This window comes from Trachemys scripta, chromosome 9, assembly GCF_013100865.1.
Source record: "Trachemys scripta elegans isolate TJP31775 chromosome 9, CAS_Tse_1.0, whole genome shotgun sequence".
Taxonomy (NCBI): Eukaryota; Metazoa; Chordata; order Testudines; family Emydidae; genus Trachemys; species Trachemys scripta.
In genome coordinates this window covers 80,306,143-80,325,181 of record NC_048306.1, presented here as the reverse complement: position 1 = coordinate 80,325,181, position 19,039 = coordinate 80,306,143, and the positions used below count along the sequence as shown (strand labels likewise).

General features: G+C 44.3%; 1 protein-coding gene across 5 annotated transcripts in view; it reads right to left on the bottom strand.

The window, feature by feature from the left end:
* The window catches only part of KCNAB1 (potassium voltage-gated channel subfamily A member regulatory beta subunit 1), a 239,956-nt gene that overhangs the window by 48,560 nt on the left and 172,357 nt on the right, over positions 1–19,039 (bottom strand). For all 5 annotated transcript variants that reach the window (XR_004647220.1, XM_034782392.1, XM_034782393.1 and 2 more), the window contains 2 exons: positions 9,292–9,329; positions 2,176–2,255 (listed from right to left, as the gene is read on the bottom strand). Coding sequence is in view for 4 of the 5 variants with exons in the window: in XM_034782392.1 (XP_034638283.1) it covers positions 2,176–2,255; positions 9,292–9,329 (118 nt within the window). In the remaining variant the exon portion in view is untranslated. The remainder of the gene's footprint in view (positions 1–2,175; positions 2,256–9,291; positions 9,330–19,039) is intronic.

Sequence of the window (19,039 nt, the reverse complement as noted above, 5' to 3'; positions counted from 1 at the left end):
TACCCAGCTGAGGGTCTGGCCCATTATCTTCCACTAAAAAAATCAGGACTTGATTTAAAAGTTCTTGGCAGGAGACCACTTTCTTCTTTGCCAACACAATGGCATTGATGTAACTACATATAACTGAAACTGGACAAAGAGTCCCACCCCTCTCCCCCTAGCTTAAAGATGGCCATGGCTGTAGGCCTTGCGGAAGTGATTAATGCACTCTTTGGGAGGTGGCCCTGCATATGGAGCCCTCTCTGTTCCCTGTTCAAGTTGAAACAGGGAAAAATGCAGCCAAGTACCCTACATTCCTGGCAAGAGGATAGGTGCCTGCCTGAGAGGTGGAAGAAGAACACAGATGTTCCAGTCTCTCATAGGAAATATGAGGTTCCACATAAGCAGCATTTGTTTTTTAGAAAAATGGTGTTTATTAAGGCGGCATTATAGGACAAGGATAGGGTGACCAGATGTCCCAATTTTATAGGGACAGTCCTGATTTTTGGGTCTTTTTCTTGTATAGGCTCCTATTACCCCCCACCCCCATCCTGCTTTTTCACACTTGCTGTCTGATCACCCTAGACAAGGCTAGGGTGTGGAGTAGAGCAGAAATCACCCCAGCAACATGGTGAGTGTTTCACCTGGAGGGGAGTGCCAAATTTTCACATCCAATCACCAAATCAGGTGCTTGGGCCAGGTTTGCTGAAAGACTTGTCAAAGTCTGCAAACCTGAGCTATGCTCATTGTATTGTACGGCATGGCTGGATCTTAAAATCACCCAGTGAACTCTGCAACCTGGAGAGGAAAAAACATTTCACATGAAGCACTATGAAAGAAAAGCCCCGATTTTCCACAGAGTTTGTGGCACTTTGTTACCCTGGTATAGAGGAGTGGACTCACCCCTGCGGCGCCTCTTGCTGGTCATCTCGGGAATTAGTTCGTTCCAGCTCCGGAGCGCCCTCTGCAGGCCGGTGATCCGCCTGTCCTCTGGCCCCCATGGGTCCCCTGGACTCTGGTGCCCTTTTGTCTGGGGTGTTGCCCCCTGGCAGTACCCCCACAGTTCTGGGTCTCCTCCTCCCAGGGGAACCCCTACCCACTATCCCCACTTTGCCTCAGTCTTGGCTACTGCCCAGTCTCCATTTAGCCCCCGTTCACTGGGGCAGACTGCAGTATCAGCCACTCATCACAGGCAAAGGGGTTCAGACCTGCTGCCTCTGCCTACCTGTGGGCTGCCTCCTGCAACCCAAGTGCCCCTTTGGCATTACCCTAGACCTGCAGCCTGGGGCTTTCCTAGGCCAGAGCTCCCCAGCTCCCTTGGCCTTTTCCCAGCCCTGCTCCACCTCTAGGCACTCAGTTAAGCTCCCTGCAGCCAGGCCCTTCTCTTGCTGAACACAGAGAGAGACTTCCTCTGGGCCTCTGGATCACAGCCTTTTATAGGGACCAGCTGGGCCTGATTGGGGCATGGCCCAGCTGTGACTACTTCCCCAATCAGCCTAGCTTTTCCCTGCCACAGCCCTCTTCCTGGCTGTTTTAAGCCCTTCAGGACCAGAGCAGGTAATCACCCCGCTACACCTGGGTAAAAGCTAAACTCCAATGTTACTAAGTTCTTGGGGGACACCCAAAACCTCTAGTGAGATAAAACTGGGGTGAAGTTCAATAACCTCCTAAGAGGGTGGGGGCACAAAGGCACTTGGGATCAAACTCAATTTCATAAAAAGGAAATATGTAACATCAGGGTTTATCTGTATCTAAAGCCAATCTTTCACATTGGCAAAGTGGTAGGACATCAGACCTCTCCAAGCAAGGCCCCATGTTGGGTGATTTGCTCTTGTTCGCAAGGATGTTTAATTTAGAGTTTGAACACATAACTAGACTGGGAACACCCGAAATCCAAGGCAGATCATCCTCCTATGAAGTCTTAGTGCACTACTCCAGTGCGTCCCAGTATACATTTACATCTGAGTCAAAATATACCTTAAATGACACTAGTGCCGATCTGCAGTAACTCCATATAAAGTCAATAGGGTCACTCCAGATTTACACCAGAGTAACTGAAAATAGAACCGGATACGCTTCTGTGGTTGCATTTGTTTAAAGGCTGAGTTAGGTTGGCAGTGAATAAATAGGAAGTTAAACAAAGTGAAACTTGGCTTGGTAAAACACTCCAACACCTTGAGCCACACATACACTTACTTTCCAGCTGCGTACACCTCCGCTGTATCAAACAGATTTACTCCACTCTCATAAGCGATTGTCATTAGCTGTTCAGCAACCTTAGGGAAGCCAGAGGCATACGATTAGTCAAGTGGCTGCAGAAACAATCCCCAGCAAGCCTGACATGCTACTCATCATCTGGCCCAAGGAGTAGGGCTGAGGACCTTGGAAGCCAATCTGACACAACAGGTTCACTGTAACTCCCAACACCCAGCAATGCCAATTAGGGTAGCTGGTGTATCTTGGCCCTATGTCACATCCAGGAGTAGAGCAGTGAATGTATGTATCTGTTCCAAGATATGCAAAGTTGTGGAAATATTTGATCACTTTATTGACAGTTTTGGAGCTTTTTCCTGTGTCATTATGGTCAAAACGTGATTATCTGAACCAGAGTTAATTAAAACCCTGTTATCCGAAGGTCAGATACATCTCCGAATGTATTTATTTATTTTTAGCTATATAGTGCTTTAGTCATAGTCACTCAGTGCATGTACAAATGTAATAGAATTTACTGACTCATGTAGAAACCAGGATGCAACCCCAGAGTTCCCCATATCGCATTCAGACAAAAGAAGGCCAGAAGGCAGTATGGGAAGCAAGTTCCAGAGCCAAAGGCCTACCATCCGCTGTGCCCTGACTCCATCCCGCAGATATTCAAATCTAGGGGCAGAAGGAGCATCTCAGCTGATTTCAAAAGTGACAGAAGCACATGAGTGGAGAGGCAGTCTCAGGTAACTGGGACATTAACCAAATAGGACTTTATGGAACAGTCTTAACACCTTGACTTGCACTCAGGACTAAGTGGGAAGTGTTCCTAATAGTGGCTATGGTATGTTAGGGCCTCATCTGTGTCTTGGGAGAGGGGTATGCAGTGCAGCACATAACAAAAACCAATGGAATTGAGGCTGATTTAAGGCTGTGTCCTTAAATTGTGCCATTGTGCCTGGGCACTGCTCTTAAACCAACATAAGTTGTTACAGGCAAAAAGCATAGGGCTAAATTCTGTTCTCAGTTTCACAGGTTTAAATCCAGCATAATTCCACTGAAGACAGTGAAGTTTCCCTGGATTTTCAGCAGTGTTACTGAGGGAGTGGCAGTCAGCATTCACCCCGAGTACTCGGCATGTGTGCTCAGATTCTCTGCAGGGAAGTGGGGGGAAAGAATCCTTCCCTACAGGCTGCTGAGCTGCTGTGCTGCTGCATTCCCTACTAAAGGGTCTCTTGCACAGTTACCCCAGAAGCACCTGGGTCGAACTCCATCTAGAACCCCAATATGTGTGGAGGAGGGGTAGAAATTACACCTGAGAGGAGAATTTCCCACGGGCATTTATAGTCGTTACCAATATATACTGAGCAGAGAATTACCCCTGGATATGCTGCAATACAGTATCTAGGTGAGGAAGACTTAGCACCGAATGAAACTGCCATTGTTGGTTTCTAACACAATGATGTTGCTTAAGCATGGCGATTGTGTGTGTTTTCAACAACAGCTAGACTGCAGCAAATCTATCTAATAAAAACAACAATTCCACAAGCCCTGCTTAGTTCTTTCCTTTCCCTCAGTCATTAGGGCTGGCTGACAAGCTTAGCCATTCTAAAGGCTGTTATGAAGGTCACGTTACTCCTTGCTGGTTCTAGTTAAGAGGAATTGTATAGCCCTGTTCTTCCTATTAGCGCACAAAGCAATAACAGCAGCTATGGTCCATGCTGTTTGTGTGGCGGACATGTTTGTACAACACATCTGAAGTAACAGTTTTCTCTCTGCAAAATACACCGTGCTGTTTTTGCAGCTGACATTGGACTTTGATGTACATTTTGCAGTTCCCAAAGGAGACAGAATATGGTGGTGTGAGATGAACTATAGCTGCTTGCAACATTGCCTGGACCTACAATTAGTAAATAAGGGAGACTTAGGAGCACGTTTGACTTTTGCACATGTCTGTGCTATTCTGTTGCTCTTTGTGCAGGAGATTGGAAGACAAACTGTGGACTGATTTTAAGGTAATTGCTTGGTTTCGGCTGCTTTCCAGTTGAAGTGAATGGCAGCACTGCAGCGGTGAATTGATTGTGCACTGTTTTATTTTGATGATAATTTTAACAGACTATTAAAATACAGCATTGCATTTCCAAATCACTGCTGCACTCCTCTGAAAGCACCAAGTGCTTCAATGGAGAGCAGCTGCAACCAAGCACAGAGCCCTGGCCAACAAAAAAGAGAGATGGAAAGGAACCAGCAGTTCAGACCCTCCCAGTTTTCTAAAGGAAAACAATTGTTTTAATGCAAGTAGTTTACACAACCACAGCCAGCCCCAGTTGGTTATATGGTCAATTAGTTTTTGATCAAAATGGATGGTGAAATGTCAAGTGGGCTGGCTCTGTGGTCCAGTTAACAGAGCTGCCCCATGTCAGAAGGAATCAAATTTCTTCAGCTCCTAGAGGCACCCCTCTCCTAGAAATTTAATTTCATGTCACAGATGGAGTGTACTCCCCAGAAGTCAGTGTGATTATGATCGGATCCCCAAAGAACACATGGACAAGACTTTTAAAAGTGACTAGTGATTTTGGGTGCCTCGATTTTCGGTGCCCCGCTTGTGACACCTTAAAAAGGCCGGATTTTCAGAAAGTGCTGAGCTCCTCTCATACTGTATGGAGTCTCAGGTTGGGCCCCCCAAAATCACTACTCACCTTCTGGAAATATTAGCCATATATTCCTGTCCACCCATGCATCAGAATATGAGAGGAAGTAAGACATATCTACCATTTCAGTGTGTCCTGAACTGAGGCTACAATATATAAAATATTTAAATGATACATACTGTATCAGGTTCTATATACAATATAACTTGATTTGGTTTTTTTAATCAAGAATCAGAAAATGTGCTCCCAGAAGAACAAACTTCAGAGACTCAGGATGAATTCCTAAGCACTGAAAAATTAGAATCACAAATGGAGCAGAGTAGAAGTCTTGGGACAGCAGGACATTTCAAGACTGGGTATTTTTTCTTAACTTATTCAAAACAGACTCAAACCTGCCACAATGTTAGTTCCAATCTGACACCAAACACACCACTAACAATGTTTTAAAAATCTGGAGTTTCAGATGAAAACTTGATGGGTAGAGAGCTGCAATCACAGTCCCAACTCTGCACAAATAACTTCATGCACCTGAATAATCCTATTGAAATCAATGGCAACTTTTCCTGCCTGTAAAGATAAGCTCATGCACAAGTCAGCATGTTGGAGACCAGGTTTAGGAGTGCCCTTTGGACTCTGATCCCTAGATTGAGGGAAATCACGAATCACACACTTTGCAGAGGGGAAATACTGGTCCTCTTGGGGTCATTGCTATTGCTTGATGGGAAATGATGGTGGGAGTTGTATGCAGCACTGCACTGCACTCTTCCACACACACCAAATAGGCCCCAAGGTCTGGCTAGGCCTGCACATAAATGCACACCTGAAACTTTGGGGGCAGGTGGAGAACTGATATTGATCTCAAAGGCCTACAGAGTTAAAGGTGTTTATAAAATCTTTCACTGTAACATTTAACAGCAATAGGGTCATGATTATTTTCTACAAAGGCCTTGGTTTTACTCGGTTACTTGGCAAACTCCCAAAAGCATTCATTCAAGATGAAAGTTTATTGATTAAAACATACAAAAAAGGAGCACGGAATTAAAACCAGCATTTATATTAAAACTGTGGTTTAGTGATTATACAAATCAAATTTAGTTAGACCCTATCAAAGTCTCTCTCCTTTTGGAGTTAAAATATCAGTCTCTTATTTTTATTAACAACCTTTGATGAAAAAGAAAGTTAATTTTACACAGTCCTGATGTGTGAAGGGTATTCATTTATCCTGTTTTTAACATAGACACAAGGTGGAGGAGAGACAGGATAGAAAAGATGGGGGAAATATGGCTGTTGATGTTTTTGGAATACTGGACCACTGGAGTGGATGCTTTGGCTGGCAAGTTGAGCACGACACCTGCTGCTTGGACTCTGGTTCACGTTCTGGTCAAGGACATCATCTCTTTGGATCCTTTCTTCTTAGACAAGAGAGGCTTGGATGAATGCAGCATAGCTGATGTCGGGATTCGATGAAAAGCCAAGAGCGTGAGAGATAGAATAGGAAGAAACGGGGAGGGAAGGCAGTGGCAAAAGCAACTCAAAAAGGGATGGGAAAACAATACAGGATCTTTTGTGCCTCTGTGGTGCAGGCAATTAGATATCCTCACTGCCGGACTGAGTACTGGATGTCATGATAATGTGATATGTAGTGTTGCTGTCTTAGCCATGTTGGTTCCAGGATAGTGTGCTGACTTTCAGCACTCACAGTTGAAAACAAAGTTCCTTAAACAAGACCACCACCAGCCTGCTTTCCTCTCGGGAAGAAAGTCCCTTGGCCTGGTCTGCTTCTCACGACTTGAGATTGAAGGGGCTGAGATGAGTTGCAATGCTGGCAGGTTGGGGGATGCGCTGGGGGGAAGAAGATTCTTCTTTTTTTCCCAGTGTCTCTTTTTAAGACCTCCCAAAAGGAGTAAAATTAAATTCATTTCCATAAAGCCAAACTTGGCATATGTGACTTCATTCCCACATTTTGTTGTTTACCAGGTATGATCTCACCATAGTCCTGGACTATGGTCAATAGGCCATTTTTCTTTGGGCTAATTCAATTTTTCTGCCTAATTTTCTGGCACCTGTTCATAGCATTCATTTATGGAAAAAACTTCACCTATTTTGCACGGTTAATTCTCAGGCAGGCAAAAAGTCATAGGCTATTGTGACATCTTATGAACTTTCCCATACTTTTCACAGTTGAATTTAGGGTAAATCTGTTGGCTCAGTAATCACAACAGAACCCCAGTCCACTTTAGTTCTGGCTGGCCCACAAACCTTCTGAGATGATGCTTTGTAGGGAGGACTCTATGCCATTATCATTATCTAGCTTAGGAAATAAGGACATGGCCCATTTGTGTTAGACATAATGACCTGACCTAGTCCCATGCAGCTGCTACAAGCCAGAGTAATATGCACGTCATGTCTGTGCATTAGTGCGAGAAGAGCCAGAATATAGATTTATATCAACATCCCTTTTACCTATGTTAAGGGATATTTCTCTCCTGAAGGAAAAGTCCTTTTACAGTTAATAGAAATGAAACCAATAGAAATGTAATAGGGCCCTATAGATATTAATCTGTAACTCTATGGAATGTAATATAGAAAGGATATAGTTCTTAAGTTTTTTAATCTTCCTATAAAATAACAGAGATTTAATTCTCCAATAAACTTCATAGGACACTAAAAACCCCATCGTTTTCCATTCAACTCTATATGATTCCTAACATTTATTGAAGAGAGGTTTTCCATTTAGGTTTATTTTTAGTGAATTTATCACTTATGAAATATGCTGGGTTGACAGCCTTGGAGACTGAAGTCTTCTATTGATCCGCCAGCCAGATCACAGCAATGTGAGCTTCTCCATATGGTCCTGCCAATATGACAACTCCCACTCAGAAGGAGTGCCTTTAGGGATGACAGAGGAGTTCAGTCCATGGCTCATTCAGTCCTTGGTAGAATGCAAATTAGTTTCAAATGTAGTGGTGACTGACATGGACATGTGCCATTTAAAAAAGGTACCAAGATCACCAACCCACTTCACAATGGCCACTGAGAAGCTATCAGATAACAACTTTGGGTTGTACCAACCTGGGACAGACCTGAACCAATGTTGCATCAGTATTTTGAAACAGTTTTTTTCTTTATTAAAATGTTTTAAAATGACCATGTTTAGATAGGTGAGAGTACAAGACTTATTAGGCCAGATATATCCTGGGGTAATTCTACTGAAGTCAATGCACTTCAACGAGGGATGAGTTCAGCGCCTTGTCCTCTGACTTAATGTCGAAGATTAGACTGACTGAATCACAGAATTCCAAGGCAGGAACTCTATAAAACTGAAAGCACCAATTATTCAAATTGTTTTACTTAGATTTGCTGTTTAACTAGAGATGGACCTGAGTTGCAGAGTTCAGATCTGAACTTTCCCAAAGTTTGGGAGAGGAAGGGCAGAAGTTCAGATCTTGGATTTTGGTTTGGGCTCAACTCTAGTTTTAGCTGATGGACTGGGTATGAAAAGAAAAACACCAGAAGTCATTAGGAGTTTTTAAATGATCAATATCAGTGATAACTAAAGGCCTGATCCTACAAATAGCTGCTCAGGTTGAAACTCTGGCCCTCTGAAGTCAATGGGATTTTTGCTATTGATTTTAATGGGGCCAGGTTTTTACCCTCTGTGTTTACAATGCTGCAATATAAAGAAGAATCCCCTTTGTTATGCTATTGTATATTTTCATCATTCCCTTACATACCATTTGTAAGATAAAATGGTTTGTCTCTATTTTAAAAAATCCTCTACATCTTAACACACAATACCTCTCTCCTTCCGCAAAAGTTATTTCCACTTTCTCTCTCCTGGTGTTTCAAGTGAGGCTGCTGCAAGTTTTTGTTATGGGTGACTAATGTCCATGAAGTTCCCAAAGCTTAGTAAAATACATGAGTTACGCAGCACCTTCAAAGGGTTATTAGAAGAGACTCAGAACCATCAGTTACGGCCAAGAGTCAGTGTTGTCAGTGCAAAGCCCAAAGATATTTTCAGTTATTTCATCTATACTTTTTATGTCAAAAATCATCCAGCACCTCATTATAAGCTGACACTGTGCCTATATTTATGACTGTACTGGATTACTTACGTTATGCCAAAAAAAAAAAAAAAGTTCATACTTCTACTGTGGGAACAATCAGATTCTCATTACAACTGTCAGTGGTAAATGCTGATCCTTTTTTTCATAGCTGTTTGGAATATTTTTTTAATGGAAAGGTGTTTTTTTTTATTAAATTTAACCTTTGGAAATGTCATAATCACTAAGACTTTGTGAAACGTAGCAGAAGTGCAAACTTTCTATTCCTGTGTATGATAATTCTCTGTCATTTCCTGTTACAGAAATAGACTCCGCTTATTCTGCTAGCTCTGACTTGACTTGTACAAAACATTTATTCCATTTTATGAGTTTTACTTTAACCAAACATTACTTACGTCATCTGAAATTTGACCTCCAAATGTGACCCATGTCCCTAGAAAGAATAAAATCATTTGTTACTGTTAAGGATTTTGTTTAATTTATACACATTATAATTATGATACTTTTCCTCAGGTAATCTCTTGATGATGATTTTTTTAATGGCCAATCTCTGTAATGAGATGTGCTTGTCTAAATTTAATTGTCCAGTGAATCACAGAAAGTCTGTGGCTTTCATTTCTTAAAGAGGTGTGTCACAGAAGGGTAGGGTGTTCTTCCATCTAATGTAGAGGAGGATGAAATGTCTTAAGAAGAGCACACTGCTGATGGCTAAATCCGTTTGAAAATGGCCTGAAACTAAAGCAATCCCCATACTGAGCTCAGTTGAAAACTTTTGTCAAGGATGGATAGGTTTCATCTCCCTATCTCCTAGCAATCGCCATAGCTCCTTCTCCATAAACATCCAACAGGCCTTGCTTCTTCTTAAACCACCCCTCAAGTTCAAGTTTCTGAATCTGGCTTTCAGGACTGCACAACCGTACTCTTGCTTCCATCTCTGCTCTCCTTTCTTCCTGTTTCCACACTCACAGGGGTAGATTCTCAGCTGGTGTCAAGTGTTATGGCTCCACTGCCTGTCAATGGAGATATGACAATTTACACCAGCTGAGGATGTGCCCCAGCACTCTGCTTGCTCCATTCAAGCTTCCCGCCTGATCAGCCGCTTTGTATCAGTCTCCCAGTCTCGTTTTTGTGCTTCCATCCCTGCTGCCTCTTATGCTTGGAACAATTTTCCAGTAGGGATGTTTGCTGCTAGTTGCAGAACAGTTCAGGAATCTTACAGGATTACTACATACATTTTTGACCAGCTAAATAAAACAAATCCCCATGCACCTCTCTGCACCCCTTTTGGCTGCTTTCTATCTCTCTTTGCCATGTGTTTCTTTGGGGAAAACTGTAAACTCAACTGTGACTGAATTTGTAAATGTCACTAACATTTAAAGGAGTAACACACATACAAAGCCTAACTTCAAAATGAGCTGGGGGGATTCGAGCAGTGGGGGCTGAAGGCAATGAGGGAAGATTCAAGACTAATAAATAGAGCTGGTCAGAGAACTTCGATGCAACCATATTTTGTGGGAATATACAGGTCCAGCAAAATTAAAATGCTTCCTGAAATCGACTCAGATTTCACCAGAATTTCATTTTGGGGGGAAAAAAAGAAAAAAAAAGGGTTCTGGCAATGTAGAAACATCTAATTCTGACATTTTCAGAACAAAACTTTTTAGTTTTTTGTTTTGAAATGACTTTTTGTTTCAAATTTTATTTAATTTTGTATTCTAATATAAACATCTATAACTGGGGTGGGCAAACTACAGCCCGTGGGCCACATCCAGCCCGCCAGCTGATTTAATCCAGCCCTCGAGCTCCTGCTAGGGAGCGGGGTCTCTGGCTTGCCCCGCTGCCGCGCTTCAGCTGGGAAGCGGGGTCGGGGACCGCTCCATGCGTGCGCGTGTGTGCCATGGCTCCTGGAACCAGCCAGGGGGCTCCACACGTTAGGGGCAGCCAGGCGGCGCCTGCAGATGGGGCAGCACGCAGAGCCGCCTGGCCACGCCGCCATGTAGGAGCCGGAAAGGGGACATGCCGCTGCTTCCAGGAGCTGCTTGAGGTAAGCACCACCTGGAGCCTGCATCCCTGACTCCCGCCCACACCCCAATCCTCTTCCCCAGCCCTGATCCCCCTCCAGCCCTCCGAACCCCTCAGTCCCAGCCTGGAGCACCCTCCTACACCCCAAACCTCTTATCTCCAGCTCCACCTCAGAGCCCTCACTCCCCCCGCACCCTGCCCCAGCCCAGAACCCCCACCCACACCCTGAACTCCTCTTTTCTGGCCCTACCCCAGAGCTCTCACCCCCTCCTGCACCCTAACCCCATGAGCATTCATGGCCCGCCATACAATTTCTATACCCATATGTGGCCCTTGGACCAAAAAGTTTGCCCACCCTTGATCTATAAGATAATATATCAGTTTGATTTTGTCAAAACAAAACATTTCGACTGAGCTTCCCCCGCCCACCCCCCCAAAAAAAATTTTCTTTAAGCCATTTTTTCCTTAACAAGCACTGTCTCTCTAATGAGTATGTGTTTCAGTGGGAACTGTGAATGTTTAGATTTAATTGGCTATTTATTAAACCACAGAGTTTGTGGTATCATCATTTAGAAGATTGCTTCATGAAGTACGACTTTTTACCGTCTGTAAGTAAAATTACTGTGCCTCTAAATTGTATCGAAGTCACACACTGCATACTACAATTAAGTAATAAGTATATGCTTTGACAGCCTTTGCTTCTGTCCTAAATATCTGAGCCTACACAACATGACACGGAAAGCAGAGTGTTGAAGTGTGAAAAAAGGGAATCATATCATACTATCTTTTGCTCTTTGTTACCTAGTTACCATGTCAGTTTGATGTACAGCACAGTTACTATTTTTGCAGCTATTCAGGAATTACATGTTTACCACATATACAATTATTTGTTATTTTTTTAATACATGAATGAGGACCATCCAGATACAATAATCTTTTACTATGAACTTTATGGTTACACTTATACATGTAGTGTGCATAAAATGTGATGACACACTTATTTATGATGGGCACCTATACATTTAACAAGGAATTTGCTACAGTGAAGAATTAGTTATACTATAGTTAGAAGTTAAAATGTTATAGAGAACCTACTTATACAAAGTACAGCATATATTATACATTTTCAATTTGAAACAACTATACAGAACCTGGCAATGCAAACCTTCCCGTTGACGGCAATCAGATTACTCATGTGAATAAGCATTACAGGATCAGGCCTTAATGCTAGAAAATTATATAGGGTTCATTTCATTCCGATAATGTATGGAAAGCTGACCTAAATTGCTTGGGGGGGGGAATGCTAGCACTTCTGAAAAAGAGATTTGGTAAACATAGCCAGGGCATTTGCCTTTCTATCTTGCTATTTTACCAAGTGCAGAATCTGTATCAGGTGCAAATATTCAACACAAAAATCACATTTGAAATGTATAGAAGTGTTTACAACTTAGTAGTGACCTGACAAACTCCGTAACAAACAATTGGGACGGGTGGAAGAACAAGCGGACAAGGGTTACACTAATAAGATCACACGTTCGATGTAGGTAATTGCATATCTTTTGGTTCACCATAAAGCTGTTTTCAAAAAAAGATTTGGCCTCTGTGGCATGAACGGTCTTTGTGCTTGATGTGTGTATAGCACCTCGTACAATGGGGCCTGTAGATACCACCACAATTTAAATACATAAATAAAAAGTATTATTTATTTTTAACTCACTTCTTGTGGGCATCGTGGAAAAAGTGATTCTCAAGTAGGGACTAGAAACATTTTAACACTCTTAAATACTTAACATTCCAACCCTTTGAGAGACTTCAAGCAGCTACTGTTTTTAAGAAAATCAGCCAATGGGAGAAATGTTGCAATCTTTTCCTCAATAAATTGTCCTGAATCTCTCTGTGCACTAGTTTTCTCATCTTTAAATGGGAGTAGTGCTACTTTTGGAGACCTCCTTGTCTACTTACAGCATAATATTTAATCTGAAATTATCTGTATGCTGGGATAGGTGCCTGCTTATTGTCTCTCTGTAGAATGTTAATATTTTATATTAATAATTCTGAAAGGAACTATGATACTTTGAGCAAGCTTGATTCCTCCCATCTGCAAAAAATTTAGCTGATTTCTGAGGACTGTTAGGGATCAACAGGGGCAGAGTACCAAACTGACATTTAACTCTTTTTCTATCCCAGATGTTGGAAGTAAGCCATTAACAGGAATGGATGTACAATTATGATCTACCCATTTTCAGTAAGAGGATAATAGTCCCTAATGAATATGCATTCATTTTATTAACGTGTGCACCCAACAACTATCAGAATAATTCTGGAACCATGCAGTGAAGCTTTTTGCACATTTAGTAGATTGCGTGCTACCACTCCACTTCTTTGCCAGCTGCCATTCCATCTGCTCTGAACAATGGTTTTTGTTTACCTTAGCGAGCCTAAGCTATTTCACAAGATAAAAAATTACAGTAGTGATCTCAGTTGCTGCACTGGGTTCATAAACCCAGAGTAATATGATGTTGCCTTCACTGGAGAACCTCTGGATTTATACCAGTGCAACTGAAAACAGAACATGACCTGTATGTTCAGTTGCTGATCTGTCAGTAAAGATTGTAAGAGGAAGTTTATTTTTGGTAACAGAGTCATTACCCGTCTCTTGATTACCCCTCTTCTTTAGCCCTGGGGTCCACAGTCCCTTCCCCTTTACCTTTGTTTCCCCCTCTGGTCTGTTGTCTAGCCTTCTCACCCTTCTTCACTCCCCCCACTGATCTGCTTCTCACTTTGTCATTTCTCTCTGGCTCTTCTCTTGCAGTGCTCTACCCTGTTGTGCTGCTGTGCAATCAATGAGCTTCAAAGAAAAGCTCAAGCCTTTCGTAAGTTTTGATGCACATGCAGCAGAGAGTAAGTGGGTGCAGCAGCCCACCTTAGCAAGTCTTTAAGGCTGCATCTACACTGCAAAGTTTGGCCAATGTAAGTTACGTTGGCATGCAGCCACCCACTTTTGTACATCACGTGGGTGCACACACACTTGACTGCTTGCATGGGTGCTGCATGTCTTCACCAGGAGTGGTTGTGTTGATGGAAAATGCAGTACACCACGGGTAGATATTCCAGAGTGCCTTGCACTACCATCGGCACAATGCAGTGCTTTGCATTTTGCAGTGCTCTGTGTGATACCAGCAATTCGTCCAGGGATTTCTGAGAACTAGGGATCAAGTTTCCACAATGCCACTTTCTCCAACCCATTAGGCTTATTCCATCCCATAATTTTTCATGCCATTTTTCTGTCTTCGCCATTTCTCTGACCAAAGTATGGACCCTTCAGAGCTCAGCACAATTCACATGACCATTGCTAATACAGGATGCACGATTCTCCTGTATTCATGGAACTTCAATGTGTACTATGACAGCAAATGGTGTGGTGAAGAGTAGGAAGAGACATTTGACAATGACGACTAGATGCTGATGGACACAGTGAATAAAAATGTCATGTTGCTGCTGGCATTCACAGAGCAACTCCACATGGTGGATTGATGCTTCTGGTCGAAGAAATGAGCATTGATTGGTGGGATTGCATCGTGATGGAGGTTTGGGATGACTAGCAGTGGCTGCAGAACTTTTGGACGTGAAAGGCCATGGTCCTGGATCTGTGTGCTGAGCCTGCCCCAGCCCTCCAGTACAGGGACACTAAATGAGAGCTGCATTCACAGTGGTGACATAAGTGGCGATTGCACTCTGGAAGCTTGCCATGTGGATTGCTATTGGTCAGTCAATGGGCAATCAGTTCAGAGTTGGCAAATCTACAGTGGTGGCCACTGTCATCCAAGCGTGCAGGGGCCATTAAGTAGGGTTACCATCCGTCTGGGTTTCCCCGGATATGTCCGGCTTTTTTAGCTTTAAATGCCCGTCCGGGGGGAGGGATTTCTAATAAGGTAGAAATGTCCGGGATTTCCCCCTTCCCCTCATGCAGAGTGTGGTGCAGCTGATTGGACGGCTGTGCCTGATTGAAAGCTGCTCGCAGCCACTGGGGCCTCTAGCAGCCAGAGTCCCTCCCCCTCCCCCGCTCCCTCCTCCCCTGCAGAGCAGCGCCTTATTTGTTTGGCTGCACGCAGAGCCCGCAGCTCTCCCTTGGCCTGGTGGGGGGGGGGCAGGCAAGGGACAGGGAACGGGGGGTTAGATTGGTCGGGCATTCTGGGGGGGCTGTCAGGAGAAGGGGGTGTAGAGAGGAGTTGGGGCAGGTAAGGGACAGGGAACAGGGGGAGTTAGATTGGTCGGGAGTTCTGGGGGGCTGTCAGGAGAAGGGGGTGTAGAGAGCAGTTGGGGCAGGTAAGGGACAGGGAACAGGGGGGTTAGATTGGTCGGGGGTTCTGGGGGGCTGTCAGGAGAAGGGGGTATAGAGAGCGGTTGGGGCAGGTAAGGGACAGGGAACGGGGGGGTTAGATTGGTCGGGGGTTCTGGGCGGGCTGTCGGGAGAAGGGGGTGTAGAGAGTGGTTGGGGCAGTCAGGGGACAGGGAGCAGGGAGACTTAGATAGGGGGTGGGTCCTGGGGGAAGTTAGGGTGGGGAAGGACAGGTAGGGGGTAGGGGAATTCTGAGGGGGGCGGGAAGTGGGAGGGGGCGGGGCTGGGGCGGGGCTAGGGCAGCACCCCGTGTCCTCTTTTTTGATTGTTGAAATATGTTAACCCTACATTAAGCATATCCTGCTGCACAGGACTCTGACCCTCAGCAATCTGCAGCAAATAGAAGGATTTGAAGCAACAGGCTTCCTGAACTGTGGTAGGGTGACCAGATGTCCTGATTTTATAGGGACAGTCCTGATTTTGGGGTCTTTTTCTTATATAAGCTCTTATTACCCCCCACCCCCATCCCGATTTTTCACACTTGCTGTCTGGTCACCCTAGAACTGTGGTGAGGTAATAGACAGGACGCACATCCCTATTCTGCCACCATCCCATTTTGGCAGTGAGTACATAAAGGGAAAGGGATACTGTTACTGGGTTATGCAAGTGCTAGTGGATCAGCAGGGATGATTCACTGACATCAGTGTGGGCTAGTCAGGGAAGATGCATGATGCTTGTGTCTTTAAAGAACGCAGGACTTTTCCAAAAGCTGCAAACAGCGACATTCTTCCCTTACCAGTGCAATCCCATTGGTGATGTTGAAATGCCAAGAGTGATTCTGGAGGACCCACCCTACCCCTTGTTCATGAAACTGTACACTGGCTGCCTTCCCTGCACCAAGGAAAGATTCAACAACAGGTGACTGTGCTTTTGGTAGACTAAAAGTTTGCTGGTGATGTTTAATGACTAGGTGTCAGTGAGGCAAACATTCCTAATGTTAAAAGCGACAAAGAGTCCTGTGGCACCTGTGGCACTTTATAAACTAACAGACGTATTGGAGCATAAGCTTTCGTGGGTGAATACCCATTTCATCAGACACATGCGTGGGTATTCACCCACGAAAGCTTATGCTCCAATACGTCTGTTAGTCTATAAGGTGCCACAGGACTCTTTGTCGCTTTTTACAGATCCAGACTAACACGGCTACCCCTCTGATTCTTGACATTCCTAATGTTATAGTTGCATGTTGTGTACTATGTAATATCTGTGAGGTGAAGAGGGAAGGGCTACTGGCAGGGTGGAGGGGTAAAGTAGACTGACTGTCTGCTGAATTTGAACAGCCAGATACAAAGGCTACTAAAAGAGCCAACTGAGGGAGGCCTTAAAAGACAATTTTAACTATTAATCACAGTAGTGTTGAGTAATACTTTGGTGTGCCTTCGTGTGCAGGGGCAGCTCTATGTATTTTGCCACCCCAAGCACGGCAGTGAGGCAGCCTTCGGCGTCATGCCTGCGGGAGGTCCGCTGGTAACACAGATTCGGCAGCATGCCTGCGGGAGGTCTGCTGGTAATGCGGATTCGGCGGCATGCCAGTGGGAGGTCCTCCGGTCCCGCGCCTTCAGCGTACCTGCCATCGAATTGCTGCCAAACCACGGCGATCAGCAGGCTGTCCCCCGCAGCTTGCCACCCCAGGCACGCGCTTGGTGCACTGGTTCCTGGAGCTGCCCCTGTTCGTGTGTATAGGGTTTAAATAGGGGTGGGCTATTGACGCCTATTATGAATTTTGTAAAGTGGCATTTATACATGGTATAAACACATGTGGAAAGATGAAATAACAAATGCAAGCATACGGGAGCTGACAGAGCAGGAGACATGTTAAAAAATATCATCAAAGAAAGAAGGCTCAGGTGTTTGGGACATGTACACCATATGAAAGATAGGAGATATGCTAAGTAAGCATGGAATTGGGTACACAATGAAGTAGGGTGACCATATGTCCCATTTTGGCTGGGACAGTCCCTTTTTTAAGTCCTGTCCCGGTCATCCTGACTTTTTTTTTCCCCCAAAAGGAGGCATTTGTCCTGTTTGCTTTTGTTGACTTGATCAGTTGGCAAGAGCAAATGGGACAAATGCCCACTTTTGTCAAAAAAGTGGGGTGCAGTGTGGAGGAACGTGGGGGGGGGGGAGGGGCAAGCAAAGATGCCAGCCCCTCCTCCCCCAGTGGAGAGGACAAGCTGGGGAGGGGATGCAGTGTTCCAGTGGCGGGGGGGAGGCACGGCAGTGTTCCAGTGACAGGCCGACAGCCTCCTGCGGCCCCCCCCAAGTCTTGCAGGGGGGAGGGCTTGGGCGAGCAGCTGAGGGTGTCACGTTTTCTCTTTGGGAAATGTGGTCACCCTACAATGAAGGAAAGAGAAAGTGAGGAAGGCCAAGGAAAAGCTGGCAGAAGACACTGACAGAGAACAACAAATGCACTGGCATCACCTAGAAAGAAGTATCACAATTAGTGAGTGACCGTAATCAGTGGAGGAACTGGCCTGCCCAATGTGTCAGTGGAACAGGAGGAACTAAGGTAAGGTAAACTAATAAAGGTACTCTGTGTTTCAAAAAATAGAACTTTATTGTGTGCAAAAAAAGGGAAACAAAGTTAAAGTAAAAATACACAAGCTAAGAAAAAATTAGCAGCAGTCTGAGGGGATAACCCAAACTTATAAAAAAACAACTAAACAACAAACATAAAGTTTTACATATTAAAAACATATTACTATGTTTTATTCATGTGGCAAAACAGGTAGTGCATTGTGCTTGGTGGCTGATCCTCTAGTTATCACAGGTCAATGTACATGTAGTTATGGTTCTCCTTATTTTCCCCTAGCATGAAATGGCAGGGGGAAGGGTTCATGCCATGATGACCCTCGTTATGTTGGGGTATATAGGGAGCAGCGACCATAGAGTTTTCCGTGGATTGGAAAAGCTGTTGTGTCCAGGGTCTTTGGGCATATAGCTCAATAATATCCTGCGACATCTGAGTTTGTTGCCTGACCAAAACCATAATGTCTTGGTTCACTTCCCACCGCACCTCTCTGTCCCTTTGCCTCTCCTGCTCTCTCCGTTCGTGGTCCTTCACCCTGATCGCAGACATTCGGCACCTCCAATCCCCATATTCATGGTCAGCAGCTGTAGAGGACTCAAGAGTCCCACAGGAAATATCCTCCCTAGTCTGCTTCTTTCTTCAAGTGATCGGCATCAGATATCCAGTTTCCAGATGCTCCCTCAGCTTCTTTGTGCTCCGTTTGCACCACAGGCTGCAAAGTGAAAGTTACCAGAGACGCTAATGGATTACACTTTGAAGGCCATTGGTCAGACTGCACAATGAAATGGAAGCGTCCACTGAATCATATGTCGATGGGGCTGTATGTTTGAATCTCAGTTGTATTTCAATGCTCTCTAGTTTGCATAATTCTTTTAAACGCTTGTTTTAAAAATCTCCAATCATATACCCAGTTCAGAAATGCATCCTGAGATGAATGCATTATGGGTTCAAAACTGTCAGCATGCCAGCAACAATCACATTTTCATCTCTTCATGTCGTTCAAGGTGATGTTTTGTTGTCCCAGAGGATGGACAGAATATGAGAGACCATAACCCTGTGTATGCTCCGCCAGGAACTGAAGAGGAGATGTTTACCATAGAATTTCCCCTCATTGCTACCCTAAAATTTCCCACCATTGCTATCAGCACTAGTGTTTGCTTGGATTGTAAGTTATTGAGGACCGGGACAGTTT